The 13,709-nt window shown below is 39.1% G+C and overlaps 1 protein-coding gene and 1 long non-coding RNA gene across 2 annotated transcripts in view; both read right to left on the bottom strand.

The window, feature by feature from the left end:
* Nucleotides 1–12,125, bottom strand: part of zgc:162872 (BAR_ACAPs and ArfGap_ACAP domain-containing protein) — a 17,286-nt gene extending 5,161 nt beyond the window's left edge. Inside the window, exons 1-17 of the mRNA XM_067595604.1 lie at nucleotides 11,587–12,125; nucleotides 11,436–11,493; nucleotides 9,990–10,109; nucleotides 8,709–8,762; nucleotides 7,972–8,030; nucleotides 7,650–7,833; nucleotides 7,503–7,547; nucleotides 6,822–6,917; nucleotides 6,468–6,542; nucleotides 6,021–6,124; nucleotides 5,628–5,679; nucleotides 4,874–4,974; nucleotides 4,126–4,237; nucleotides 2,930–3,123; nucleotides 1,328–1,397; nucleotides 868–962; nucleotides 619–695 (exon numbers count right to left, since the gene is read on the bottom strand). Coding sequence (XP_067451705.1) covers nucleotides 619–695; nucleotides 868–962; nucleotides 1,328–1,397; nucleotides 2,930–3,123; nucleotides 4,126–4,237; nucleotides 4,874–4,974; nucleotides 5,628–5,679; nucleotides 6,021–6,124; nucleotides 6,468–6,542; nucleotides 6,822–6,917; nucleotides 7,503–7,547; nucleotides 7,650–7,833; nucleotides 7,972–8,030; nucleotides 8,709–8,762; nucleotides 9,990–10,109; nucleotides 11,436–11,493; nucleotides 11,587–11,639 — 1,549 coding nt within the window. The 5' untranslated portion in view covers nucleotides 11,640–12,125. The remainder of the gene's footprint in view (nucleotides 1–618; nucleotides 696–867; nucleotides 963–1,327; nucleotides 1,398–2,929; nucleotides 3,124–4,125; nucleotides 4,238–4,873; nucleotides 4,975–5,627; nucleotides 5,680–6,020; nucleotides 6,125–6,467; nucleotides 6,543–6,821; nucleotides 6,918–7,502; nucleotides 7,548–7,649; nucleotides 7,834–7,971; nucleotides 8,031–8,708; nucleotides 8,763–9,989; nucleotides 10,110–11,435; nucleotides 11,494–11,586) is intronic.
* Nucleotides 1–13,709, bottom strand: part of LOC137186573 (uncharacterized) — a 126,440-nt gene that overhangs the window by 5,161 nt on the left and 107,570 nt on the right. The window lies entirely within an intron of this gene.

Raw genomic sequence — 13,709 nt, 5'->3', positions numbered from 1 at the left:
GATGCAGCTGATCACTGTTGTCTTCTACTGAAACAAGACTGAAGCAGCAGCTCTGTGAGGTTTAACTTTGAGCTACATGTTGAGGATTTTATGCTTTTGTTTGTCAAACATGATGTAAACTGAATATATTTGTATTCTGCACTGTCGGCCAATTAAAATACATCTACTTGGGATATAATGGCGGTCCAACAGTGATGAGGTCGGGGTTTTAAATGATGACAGGACGCCGTCATTTATCACTGCCTCCCAAAACTGTTAAAAAAATTGTTTTATCTTTTTTTTAAAAGCAAAAATGCTAAAAATTTGCTGATTTTAGCTTCTGAAATGTGGGAATGTGAAGTTTTTCTGAGTCGTACATGATGGTAAACTGATTATCTTTGATTATCTTTCTGTTGATCCGATAAAAGAGATTCTAGACGCCACCATGACATCTAAGACATTATAACGGGTGTTTTCACTATTTTCTGACATTTTATAGTGAAAATGATTCAAGTAATTGAAAAGAAAAAGATCTGAGGGGAACATTAACATCTGAATTAAGTTTCAGGACGATCCATCCGATGGCTGATGAGATATTTCAGTCTGGATCTTTAAAGCTTCGTCGTTGGTTGGACTTACGAGAACCGTCCGAGCCGCTGTTCTGCACAAATCTCTTCTCCACATATTTCTCTTTGATCCACATCTCTTTCTCTGCTCTGAAGAGAAGAAAAACAACAGCAGACGTCAAACAAGAAGCTTCACGTCAGACATTAATTTCATATTGACAGAAAGGAGAACGACTCCTCTTAACTAAACCTGTAAACAGATATAACTGAGTCCAAACATCCCAACATGATCAAACACATGGATCAGTAATGATTGGTTTACCGCGGGCTGTCAGTTGTGGGTTTGACTCGTCCTCTCTCTGAACACCGAGCCTCATAGATCCGGTTGATGACATCATTTCCCAGAGCGCACAGCAGCTGAGGAGGAGAAGGAAACCACAGAAGAAGAAGAGTTTGGTTTAAAGATGTTCACAGATTTCAGGAGTCATTTTGGCATCTTGATCATGTGATCAGAGAGAGTTTTAGATGGCAGGTGGAAGGTTGAAAGATCAGCTGATCAATAGATATAAACCATCTTACTGAATAAGTCTGTGTGTAACATGCAGAAAATATATTTCATACATGATTTTTTTCCTTTCTCTTAAAGCAGAATTATACGTCATATTGCAAAAATATTACAAATAAATATTATATGGAAATAACATCAGATAAGCAATCATAAGCTGAACTTGTGCAATCTTACAATAATTTATATATATTTAAGAATAATGCTGTTGTTTTACCTTCAGCTGTTCGGCCTCCCAGGAGTCCAGAGTGAGAGATCGCACCTTGGACAGGTGGACGCCCAAACTCCTGCAGACATGAGGACGTCATGTTATATAAATACTGATACATGTTTAGTTAGATTCATATCCTACAATCACACAAACAATATCAGACAGAAGGATATATAAACAGAACTCTGCAAAGGTTTTAGACACTTTAAATGTTTAGATTCCTCAGGGAGGCGTCTGATCATCTGCAGCAGGACAACAAACATCCATCCAGAGTCATAAAGATCTATCTTCAGTCTCTGATCTGAACATCATGGAGTCAGTCTGGGATTAACATGAAGACACAGAAGCAGCTGAAGAAGAACTGTGAGCTTTGGATCAAGTTAACTGATCAATAAAAACTATTCAGAGCATCCTCACTTTCCTTTTAGTGCCTAAAACTTTTGCACAGTGCTGTACGTACATGTGAAAAACAAAATAAAACTGTCAGCTTGTCGGTTTCGGTGCGGCAGACATCAGATTAAAAGAGTCTTAGTGAATCTGAAACACTGTCAGAACACTGAGATGTGATTTTAAAAGAGCTTCTGGGAATATTGGACTTAAATTCACCAGGTGGACACAAATAAGACTCCAAATGAATAATAACGTTTAATTACACATCAGTGTAATAAATAATGCTGGTGGATCATCTGGGAACAACTTTCTTTCTTATTCTTATTTCTTCCTATTTTTAGTGGATTTTTGTTTACCACAAACAGTGGAGAGATGACAGGAAATGAGGGAGAGAGAGATGCATCAAAGCTCAGTGTCTAAGCCCCCTAAGTCATTGGGACACTTTGACTTTATTATTTTAAGTATTTTTTGGGAGCTAGTTTTTTAAAAAAAAACTAAAAAACTTCTGGGTTTTTTAAACATCGCTGTTGTAATTATCTTGTAGAGAAACTAAAATGCTTGAAATGTTTTGAAAACCTTTTAATTAATAACTGTTTTGCATCTTTCTCACAACTAACTGATACATTTCGTATAATTTAAATACTTACAAGTCTGACATTCTTACGCCTCAGTTCCTGGAAAAACCCCCGTACAACGCAGCATGATACTAAAATGGAGAGACACTACCTTCTCCCTCTCACTCCCACTGGATTAGTGACATTATTTTACGTTTGAAGCTTGTAAAAATGAGTTATTCCATTAAACAGTCAGTGAATAACTTCTTTGGGGCCCTGAGACCCTCATCTCTGAGTAATCACTGGTTTTATCGTTATCATTATTACTATTATTACTGCTCAGAGGTTTATTTTTCTCTTTTGTTTTGTTTCTTTTGGCTTTTGGTTTGTCTTTTTAATTAATTTCTGTTGGCATCTTTCATATAAAACCTTTCTTGGTCATCGTCATTTGTGGGTTAATCTGTTTGTTTGTGTAGGTTTAAGTCGTATGTCAGCGGGGTGTCTGGTGTCGGGTCAATGGGGGGAAAAAGTAACTTGTGCCTTGTAAAGAAAGAGAAACTGATCTGATGAGAGGCACAGAGTGGCGTTCAGAGTCGACCGTGTTTGTCCAGTAAACGTCTGACGTTCCTGACAGTGTGACGCTGACGTTTCCCGCCGTGTTTACCTGTGAATGCCGGAGCACTCGATGCACATGGTGACTCCCAGGTTGATGGAGGCCCAGCGGGGCTCCTCCTCGCTGCAGTCACAGCAGCGGTGGTTCCCGGGGCCCCGCAGGGCCACGCCCAGCGCCGGCGGTCTCCGAGAGGGGGGGGCCGGCGAGTTGTCCCCACCGCACAGGAGAGGGAGGGGCTCTTTAGGCTGCAACAGGAAGAGATGTTAAACATACATTAAACAGCAGTGGTGACGTGTTTTTATCTGAGGTTTTAGTCCAGTTTATTACAGGAAGAAGAAGAACAGGAAGTCAAAGTGAGTCTGTAAACTGTGAGGGATGTTTACAGCAGACAGTTCGGGTCATAATTTACTTCAATAGAGAGCCGAAGTCAAACTGAAACCTCCAGATTCTCCTCCAGATGTAAGAAAACCTCATTAAAAATCCTGTTAACATTTGTAACTCTGCTAATAACCAAAACACAGAAGCTTTCTCATCAGTATGTTCTGTGGTTCGCTTCATATGTTTACATAAGTTTTCTGAAAAACCATCTGATATTGTTGTTTATTCAATATTTATGCTTTTAGCTGCCTTTAATAAACATCGTTTCCCATAAGTCCTAGAGGTTTGCGTTACGGCTCGACAGAGGAGACGAGTTCATGAGTGAGTGGAGGGCGGCGGCGAGTTCAGACGTGTTTGTTCTCAGCTCAGATTACAGCTGCAGACGTAACAGCGATGCAGGAGGAAGAACAGGGAGCTTTATGGGCAACAGCTTCAGTAGAGCCGAGCAGTCTGAGAATATAGGAAGTAAACTCCTCATTTTTTCAGAAAGACCAATGAAAGCAACGTTGAATGAGGGATCATGTTGAGTTACAGAAGATAAACAGGAAGTGACATCATGACTTTGGCTCTCTATTCAACATGAACCTGGAGGCTTGTTTCCAACATGTCAACATTCATCAGTCAGAGACGTCAAACCACTACTGCAATACTTTAACTGCATCAAGCTCATAATACTTATGTACTTTTACTGTAGTAGGATTTTTCATGCAGGACTTGTAATGAAGTATTTTTACACTCCTGTATTGGTACTTTTACTGCAGTAAAGTATCTGAATACTTCTTCCACCACTAACTGAGTTCAGTATTATTATCACTGATATTAATGATGAACACAGTTATAAAATAAGACAGAGATGTGATGAAGTGAACCTGTGTGAGCTGAGCGTCGGCTTTCTCTCTGTAAGCCAGGTCGATGCTGCCCTGCAGAGCGCTGAGCCAGGCCTGCTTCAACTGCTCCGAGTCTCCCTGCAGAGCACAACACCTGACACACACACACACACACACACACACACACACACACACACACACACACACACACACACACATATCCCAGCTTGTTACTAGGAGAGTATGCTCAGTAGACTGCAGATCTCCTCCAGGTGTGTGCAGTCAAGATGGCGGGGGAGATAATAAAAACATGTCGTATCGTGCCTAACTTTAGTGGATCATAGCATATTCAGTTTGGAATGAATCTGCAGATGTTCACACTAACAAGTATTGTGTGTGTATCCTGATATATCTTATTCCTTTGGGCCACATTTGTTTACATTTTTGTCAAATAGTCTCCATTACAAGTCATGTGAATCAGCTGTTAGCAGCTCCAGTCTGCAGTGTAACATGATGTTCAGACAACTATCATTGATCACTGTCATACTGAAGAAAACCTCAAAATGTGACGATTCTCAGGCTCCTTTTTTCTCTGGTTTCTAAGCAGATTTATGGAGGTTTATTGTTTATTTGTGACAGACATCAGAGATGACTACATCCTCAGAAAGTTTACATCACTGAATCTAAAAATATATTTATCATGTCTGTGTGTTCAGTTGTGATCCTGAGAAGAATAAAAGTATTGAAGCAAACTGTGTTGCCAGTGATGTTAACGTTGTGACAGACTTACTTCTGAACAGACAGCAGCTCGAAGCAGAAACGTCGGTCGATGTGATCCAGAGATTTAACAGCACACAGTCTGAGATCCTCGAACAGAACAACGGCCTCCTCCTGCAGGACCAGTTCCCACATGTCACTGCCTCATAATGTTTATTTCTCTTGTGCAAAATCATCATCTGTTCCTCACCAAAATAACAACATCCTTCTCAAATGATCTGATTCATTATTTAGCGCTGTACAGCAGTAGCACTGTGTGTCCAATTTCCCTCTGGGACAATTAAGTCTTAACTTATTAAAAGTTTCCATCAGTACCCAGTTAATTTATCTATTAATTGATCAGAATAAGAAAGTAGCTTTAAGGTTGTTCAGGTTGTCTTTCTCCACACTGACTGACAACATCATACACTCATACTCTGTAATATATTCTGTATCTGAGAGCTGCATCAAATTGAAATATTCTAGATATTTCCCTGAATGTTCAGCCAGACATATTTCATATGTTTGGAAACTTTTGGGATCTCGAATAGCATGAAATATATCATGTTTATTTTTATGTATGAATTAAACTTATTATTTACGTTTTATTTCTGTTTATTTCTTAAAAGCATTTTGTAATCTGTAGTTTTGATAAGTTCTATATGAATAAACCGTATTATTGTTTATTTTTAAATGATTATTTGTTGCAGCTGCAGATACAAACACTTTTTGTAAAACATTTTAAAACCTCTGACTGATTGATCTTTATTAACTGAATGAAATCTCACCTTGTGTGATTTCCTGTAGATGAGTTGGTTGTCTCTGATGGAGAACCAGCATCTGAAAATTAAAATAAGTTTAACATTAAAAGTTTGACTCATGTCTTTTAAAATTCAAAAGCACAGCAAGCAACAACACCAAACCACAGTTTGTTCCTTTAAGTAGAGCCTGATCAATCAATCAATCAATCAACCGATCATATCAGCCACACTGGAGGTAAAGTATCAGTAACTAATCAGTGGACGCTTCTCTTTTCTTCTTTCTGAAATATTTAACTTGTTTTTAACATTCAGCTCACTGAGCTCTGAGAGTTTTACTCACATACACACAAATATGAACTATGTGCAGTTTTAACTGGAAGTGTCCTTCACCAGTAGAAACCAGTAGAATCATGTCTGTACCTCTTCCAGGTTTTGGTTTTCCTCCTGGAGCGTTTGAAGAGGTAACCCTGGATGATGTCATCGCTCCTGGGACACGGGCCGACCATCGGCTCCCCTGAAGCATCCTACACACACACACACACACACACACACACACACACACACACACACTCAATTCTCAAAGATGGATTTTAATAACTGATTAAGTAAAGATAAATAAGGTAGAATAAAGTTCACTTTGATGTTAATCTCCCAGCAGGTCTGCAGACATAAAGAGAAGATAAGATGCTTCCTGTTTATCCGGCTGTGAGCGTTAACAACCCGCCTGATTCTGACCTGAGAACGCTGCGGACCCTCTGTTCTAGGAAATGTTCCTGCTTTCGTTCTGACTGCAGTCGTGGTGACAGATGTAAAGAGAGATCCTGACAGACAGATGAACTAACAGAGGAGATGAAGAGGAGAACTTACTCTCTGCTGGACCAGCAGGTGTTTGTTCTCCAGGTCTTTTCTTTTAGCTGCACAGTCGGCTGACAGCTGAGACAACTGAGGACCAGACACAACAACTGTCAGCATCACAGGGAGCACAAACATTAGTTTAACCTTTAATTATTGGAATTACACTTTATTTAATGGCTATTTATGCAAATTAAAGAGCATTTTCACCATTTGCCATCTAAGTCAAGGGGAGGGTTGAGATTATTTTATAAAATTACATAGAAGATTCAGCTCCCTCCAATAATGGATGGGGGGCACAAAGGGCTGGGCATAGTTCAGGTAAAGTGGCTTAAAGGCAGAGAGGGGTCAGAGGTCAGAGGTCAGGACCTGTGCTGCCATGGTCTTCATGGTGGGCTCCAGGTCTCTGAGCAGGTCGAAGCCTTGATGGAAGAAGGTGAACTGAGCTTGGACGAAGGAGAAAACCTGAACACATACACCAAACACACCGAACACACATCAGTGCTGAAAGACAGGACTGAAACACAACCTGTTAATATTGTTTCATATAATTGAGTTTTCAAAGTTTCATTTTTTATTTACACTAATACTACCTGGAGTGGCAGAAGCTGCAGATTTGAACCATTTATTCATTACTTTCAGCTATTTCAACTATTTATTCATTTCATTAAAAGGTTGTACTTATCTACCTTATAATTGGTTTTCTTAATGTGAAAATAATGTCTAACATGTGTCTGAATTATCTGTGTGTCTGTCTGTGCTTAAACTGTATATGTTTACACAGGTCTCTTAAAAAAGAGATCCTGATCTCAATTAAAACAAGCTGTTTAAATAAAGGATTAAATAAAATTACTTTTATCTAAATATTTCAACTGTTTCAGCAAGTTTTTCAGCTGTTTATCCCGTTTACAGTCAACAGTCTTTAGCTCTGTACTGAAGGCACTGACCTGAGACTGACAACAAGAAAAAAAGCATTTCCTAAAGTATTTAAAACAACAGCAAACATGTGCAGTGATTCAGTTTGTATTCTTTAAAAACAGCTGAACTCACTGAGTTTAAGATGTCGACTCTCTGCTGAGTCTTGAATGTGTTGAGCTGTAAAGACAAAATGTGCAGGATATTTCAGCGTCTGATGTGAAGACATGAATAACATTTTCACGCTGCTGGTGTCAGTCATGATGCCAGCTGTGTGTGTACCTGCAGACAGTAGTCCAGGGCGAAGTGTTGGTAGCATTTGCGTGTGGCGAGCAGCAGGTGACTCGCCCGCTCGGCATCGCCGGCTTTGTGGCGAGACACCTGAGCACTCTTCAGCGCCGCCGTCTCCAGATCCTCCCCGATCCGCACAAACTCCCTCCTGGTCTCTGCCAGCTGGGGCAGGAACCTCAGAGACACATCATCAACATCATCATCATCAACATCATCATCAGGATAATTCGTGCTACTTTTCTCTTTGCTTATTGATGTTTTACGGATACGGGGTGTGTGTGTGTGTGTGTGTGTGTGTGTGTGTTGGACCTACTGTGTACAGAGGTTGGTCAGCTGATGTCTGATGGCTCTCTGAGTCTGGTCAAACAGCATCTGAGGACAAAAGAGATTTCATCATCATCAGCTTCATCAACGCCCCTAAAACGTATAAAGAGTATAAGTATAAGGCGACCGTTCCCTGTTCCGCTGCATTTGTGAGCAAGTTTCATTCACAAAAATGTTCCCAAAGAGTGAGAAGAAGAACTAGAGGTTTCTGTCAGCAACAGGACCTGGATGCATCTGTTTATAACTAATGAAATGCAGAAGTTCCTGTGCAAATTATGACAGTAAAAGTCCTAAAAGCTAAAAGAAAACTCAGTAAATGATGATGATGATGATGATACAGTGAAGAAAATATTAATATTGTATCAAGTTTGTTATAGTTATATATTTTATTGTAGTTAATATCAGAATCATATTTAATCTTCATGCATATTGAAGATGTTAAAATTCTAACAAGTTTCTCCCCTCATGAAGAAAGTCAGATTGTCTGTTCATGACTTGTACGACAGCTTTGAACTCACAAATCTCATTCATACGAATGGAAATATGAGAAAATTAAAGCTACAAATGTTCTTAAATCATTCGTAAATCACCTCTTAAGAACACATCTGTGTGTATGAATGCTTCTTTAATGAGACACAAAGTCTGGAGTCAACAAGCAGTTATTATAATCATCAGTGGCAGATGGAAAATGTGATAGTGTGTGTGTGTGTGTGTGTGTGCACTCACAGTGTGAAAGCTGACCATTTCCTGCAGGCCCTGGTTGAACTGGTTCAGACAATTCTGAGGGGAAGAAAACAGGAAATGAATCAGGAGAACAAAAAGCAGAGACGCCAACCTTCTGCCACCAGTCCAACAAAAACCAGCAAGTTACGACTCAGTAAACTACAAGATACTACAGTAAACTACAGTAACCTACAAGATATTAAAGTAAACTACAGTAAACAACAAGGTATTACAGTATAATACAGTAAACTATGAGATACTACAGGTAAACAACAAGATATTACAGTATAATACAATAAACTACAAGATACTACAGTGAACTACAGTAAACTACAAGATACTACAGGTAAACAACAAGATATTACAGTATAATACAGTAAACTACAAGATACTACAGTAAACTACAAGATACTACAGTAAACTACAAGATACTAAAGTAAAGTACAGTAACCTACAAGATACTACAGTAACCTACAAGATACTACAGTAAACTACAGTAAACTACAAGATACTACAGTAAACTACAGTAAACTACAAGATACTAAAGTAAACTACAGTAACCTACAAGACACTACAGTAAACTACAGTAAACTACAAGATACTACAGTAAACTACAGTAACCTACAAGACACTACAGTAAACTACAGTAAACTACAAGATACTACAGTAAACTACAGTAAACTACAAGATACTACAGTAAACTACAGTAAACTACAGGAACTTAACAACCAGCAGCCTTATATGTTTGTTTCCAGCTGTTTTAGGAACTATATCTGTGCTCATAATTATTCTCCAAACAAAACGGCGAGACGCACACTGAAAGACTTCTAGACGAGAGTCGATCATTAGTCTGATCTAAGTTTAAGTCGTAAGTATTGATACTTTGAACCAACATCCAAATGATAAAATAAAGTTTTCTGACATTTTATAGACGACAGTGTTTGAGTCGATTTTATGGATCAATCAGTTTATCAGGGAAGTAATCTGCAGATTATGTAAATAATCATTAGCTGAAGCTGTTCATCCTGCAGTCTGTTCTGCAGCAGATTGATTTAGCAGAGAATACAGAAAGCAGAAGCTACAACCGAAGCTTTACAGGTTCCTAATGGTCAAGGTGGAAGCTCTAGTTAAAAGGTCATTAACTTCCTGTAGTGGTCAGAAGTCTTACTGCACTGTAAAGTACTACAGAAGTACAACGTTGTACTGCAGCAGGTGGTATTACAGTAGTACTGGTAGCTGAGCTGATAGTTACTATAACTTATATGATTATTATGCGGCTCGTACAGTGATGACGCCGTCCTTCTTGTGGTACACGGAGAGCTCCGCCAGGCCGCTCAGGAACAGCTGATTGGCTGCGCTGTACGCTTGTCCCGCCTCCACCATCTTACCGCACAGCTTCATCACCTGATTGGACAGAAATACAGATTAAAGATCAATTAATTTATAATATATACTCACACCTAAACCCTCAAAAGGTCACAGTGGGAGTTTTTCTTCCATCGCAGTACTTTACCTCGTGATACTTTTTGTGTTTCCTTGCAGTATTTTGCGTTCCCTCGTAATATGTATCACATCAGAATTACTCTCTGTAGTATCTGCGGGTATTATCACTTTGACTGGCTCAACACTGACTCTCCTACGGATCAGGAGGAACGCAAGAAGTACTGCGAGGTATCACAAGAGCAGTTCAGAGGAAAAAAAACTTCCACTGTGACATTTAAGGACACGGTGAGTATAAGTACAGCAGCTAAATATACTTGTTCTTGCAGTAATCAAAGTAGTAACAGTAATAGTAACAGTAGTAGAAGCAGTGTTAGTAAGAATAACATGAATAGTGAATAGTATTAGTTACACTACGGTAATAGTGGTACTTGTGGGTATAATAGTGGTAATATTAGCAGTGTTATCAGTAGTAACAGTAGTAGTTGTTAAAGTAACAGCAGTAGAAGTTACTAATAGTACTAGCAATAGCAGCAGTGGTTACAGTAATACCAATAACAGTAGTAGTTATAGTGAGAGTAGAAGTACTAGTAGTAATAGCAGCAGTGTAGTAGTATTTGCAGTAATAACAGCAATAGTAATAGTAATAGCAGTGGTAGTGCAGTAGTATTTGCAATAGTAATAGTAGTATTTGCAGTAATAGTAGTAGCAGTAGTAATAGTGACAGTAGTACTACTAGTAAAGCAGCAAGAGTGTAGTAAAGAAAAGAGGTGACAGTAGTTGTAGTAGTTGCAGCAGTGTTGTAGTAGTATTTGCAGTAGTAATAGTAACAGTAGTATTAGCATTAAAAACAGCAGCAGTATAATAATGGTGCTGTCAATTGTAGTGGTAATAGTACCAGCAGTAGTAGTAGTACTAGCAGCAATAGTGTAGTAGTATTTGCAGTAGTGACAGTTACAGTAGTAGTAGTATTTGCAGTAGTAGCAATAGTATTTGAAGTAGTGATAGTAACAGTAGTAGTAGTATTTGCAGTAGTAGTAGTAATAGTAGTAGTAGTATTAGCAGTAGTGATAGTAGCAATAGAAGTAGTATTTGCAGTAGAGATAGTAGCAGTAGTAGTAGTATTTGCAGTAGTGATAATAGCAGTAGTAGTAGTATTTGCAGTAGAGATAGTAGCAGTAGTTGTAGTATTTATAGTAGTAGTAGTATTTGCAGTAGAGATAGTAGCAGTAGTGGTAGTATTTACAGTAGTAGTAGTAGTATTTGCAGTAGTAGTAATAATATTTGTACCTTCTCCAGCTGTGTCTCCAGCAGAGAAACATCTGCCTCAAACTGATCCAGGTTCAGTCTGAAGAAAATAAATAAAACATCATCAGGGCGTCTGCGCATGCGTAGTTACTATGTGAGTGTGTGTGTGTGTGTGTGTGTGTCAGCTGCTCACCTGAACTCAGGTGAGTCTTTGATGCACTCCTCAAAGTCCAGCAGCGAGTCCATGATGTCTGCCAGCAGGTGTTGTTAATGTCACTGTGTCACCTGTCGATAAGTTTATTGATCCTTCATGCTGACAGTTAGCCTGTTAGCTCACTTAGCTCAGCAGTATCGGTGTATCGATCCGATCGGTCCGCTCTCACTCTGACGATTCACGTCACTCCTCATATTAAACTGCGTCCAAAAGTAAACACCACGGCCAATAACTTTTCCCCGCGCGCCTAATCGATAGTTTCACACACGGAAGATCGATCACGCTCTATGCACGCGCGCATGCATGCACGCATGTTGCAGCAGTTTGCTTGGAGGCGTCAGTAAAACGGTGTTTCGCGTTTTCCGACCGACAGCTGTCTGCATCCTGCAGCCCGCTGCTGCTGCTCCTGGTCACCGACAACCTCCGCCTCAGATCCGGATCCGATCAGCTCACAGCCCGCTGAGAACCAGCGACACCCTGCGGCCTGGAGGGGAGCTACAACTACCGTAACTACACTTACAGATCACCTCTAGACATGTTCAAAATGTATAAAATACGCTACTTTGAATAATAATTTGTGTATAATATGGTTTTTCCACAAAAAGTTCAATTATCTCATTAAAATCCTTAAAATTACATCTACTTCTTCTTCCTCGATACTAATTCCAGGATTTATGACCTGCTGGACACCAGATGTCTCCTTCACTGTAAAATGCATCTCAGTGTTTGTTCACTGGAGGCTTCAAGCTTCCACATCACACTTGTGTAAACTGAATACTGGACCATGATTGGCTCCAAACTAATAGTGATGTCACAAATCCTGTTCATAGCCCCGCCCCATAAAAATCGGATTATCAATGAGCTCAGAGAAACTTTCCTCCCTCAGCAGATGAATGAAAACTGCACAGACATCATTCTGCAACAATTAGCCTATTAATCAATTAGTTGCCAATTACTAAATTAATCAGCAACTATTTTAATAATCGATTAATCATTTCTTCTTTTTAAGATTTTATTGGACAGTGAACAGTGAGGCAGACAGGAAACATGGAGAGAAGTGATATGACAAACATTAAAGGGACGTTGCTGTTATGTTGTGCAGCAACATTTCAGCTGCCAGAACCTCCAGTTTTCATCATTTCTTAAAGAAAAATGGCCAAAATAATACCTCTGATACCTTTAACAGGCAAGGTTAGTCCATTAATCAATTAGTTGCCAACAATCAGAGACTGATTGTGATTTTATGTTTACTGAGCGATCTGTAAAAAGCCAATCAAAGGCGCATTTATAAACACAACAGATTCATTACTTTTGTGATTAATTTTCTCTTTTAACTTACAAAGAAGTCAACATTTATTTTGCTGTTATTGTTCTTTTTTATTTTATCCTTCTGACACAGCTTGTTAAGTCGGTTTATATATGTTAATTTTATTTCTATAACCCAGAGTCACAACATCTTGTTCTTAAACTCCATTCAGATGAGAAAAATGCTAAAATAAAACACTTTAATGGGTGAAAACTGGAGGAAAGCTCAGGAAGAGCAGCAGGGGGGATTCCTCTCCCAGGACAGACAGACAGGAAGTAGAATTAGTGCTACAAACTTATTGATTAGATTTCTGAGATATCACTGCTAACGATGGTTTACAGTCCACGTTATTAATTATATGGACGTTATAAACAGCTGCAGATTGTTACAGGTGCAACAACCTGTGAAACTGCACTTCTTCTTCTGTGATGTTTGTCTCATTGACAGGTGAACAGGCATCATATTGATATAAAAACAGCTGGTTCAGGGCGTCTTCATCCATTTATGGGTAACTGTGGGAGTGGAAATGAGGCTCCTGCACATCCAGAGACATCACATGACTGAGATTTATAAACCAGAAGCATGTGTACACAGGGTTTTATAAATCTGATATAAAGATATTTTAATCAGATTTCATCATATTTCTGTGAATCTTAGTCATGAATCATGAAGTTAATGAGTTTTATGCATCTGACCCTGGTTGGTGGTTGTGTGGATGTTTATTACAGTATAAACACAACAGCACAGCGACTGTTCTGTGATGTAAACAGACGACTGAACACACAAACACTCATCA

The sequence above is a fragment of the Thunnus thynnus genome, chromosome 7 (assembly GCF_963924715.1).
Source record: "Thunnus thynnus chromosome 7, fThuThy2.1, whole genome shotgun sequence".
Classification (NCBI taxonomy): Eukaryota; Metazoa; Chordata; class Actinopteri; order Scombriformes; family Scombridae; genus Thunnus; species Thunnus thynnus.
Note: the sequence above shows the minus strand (reverse complement) of the source record. Positions and strands in the feature narration are given on the sequence as shown.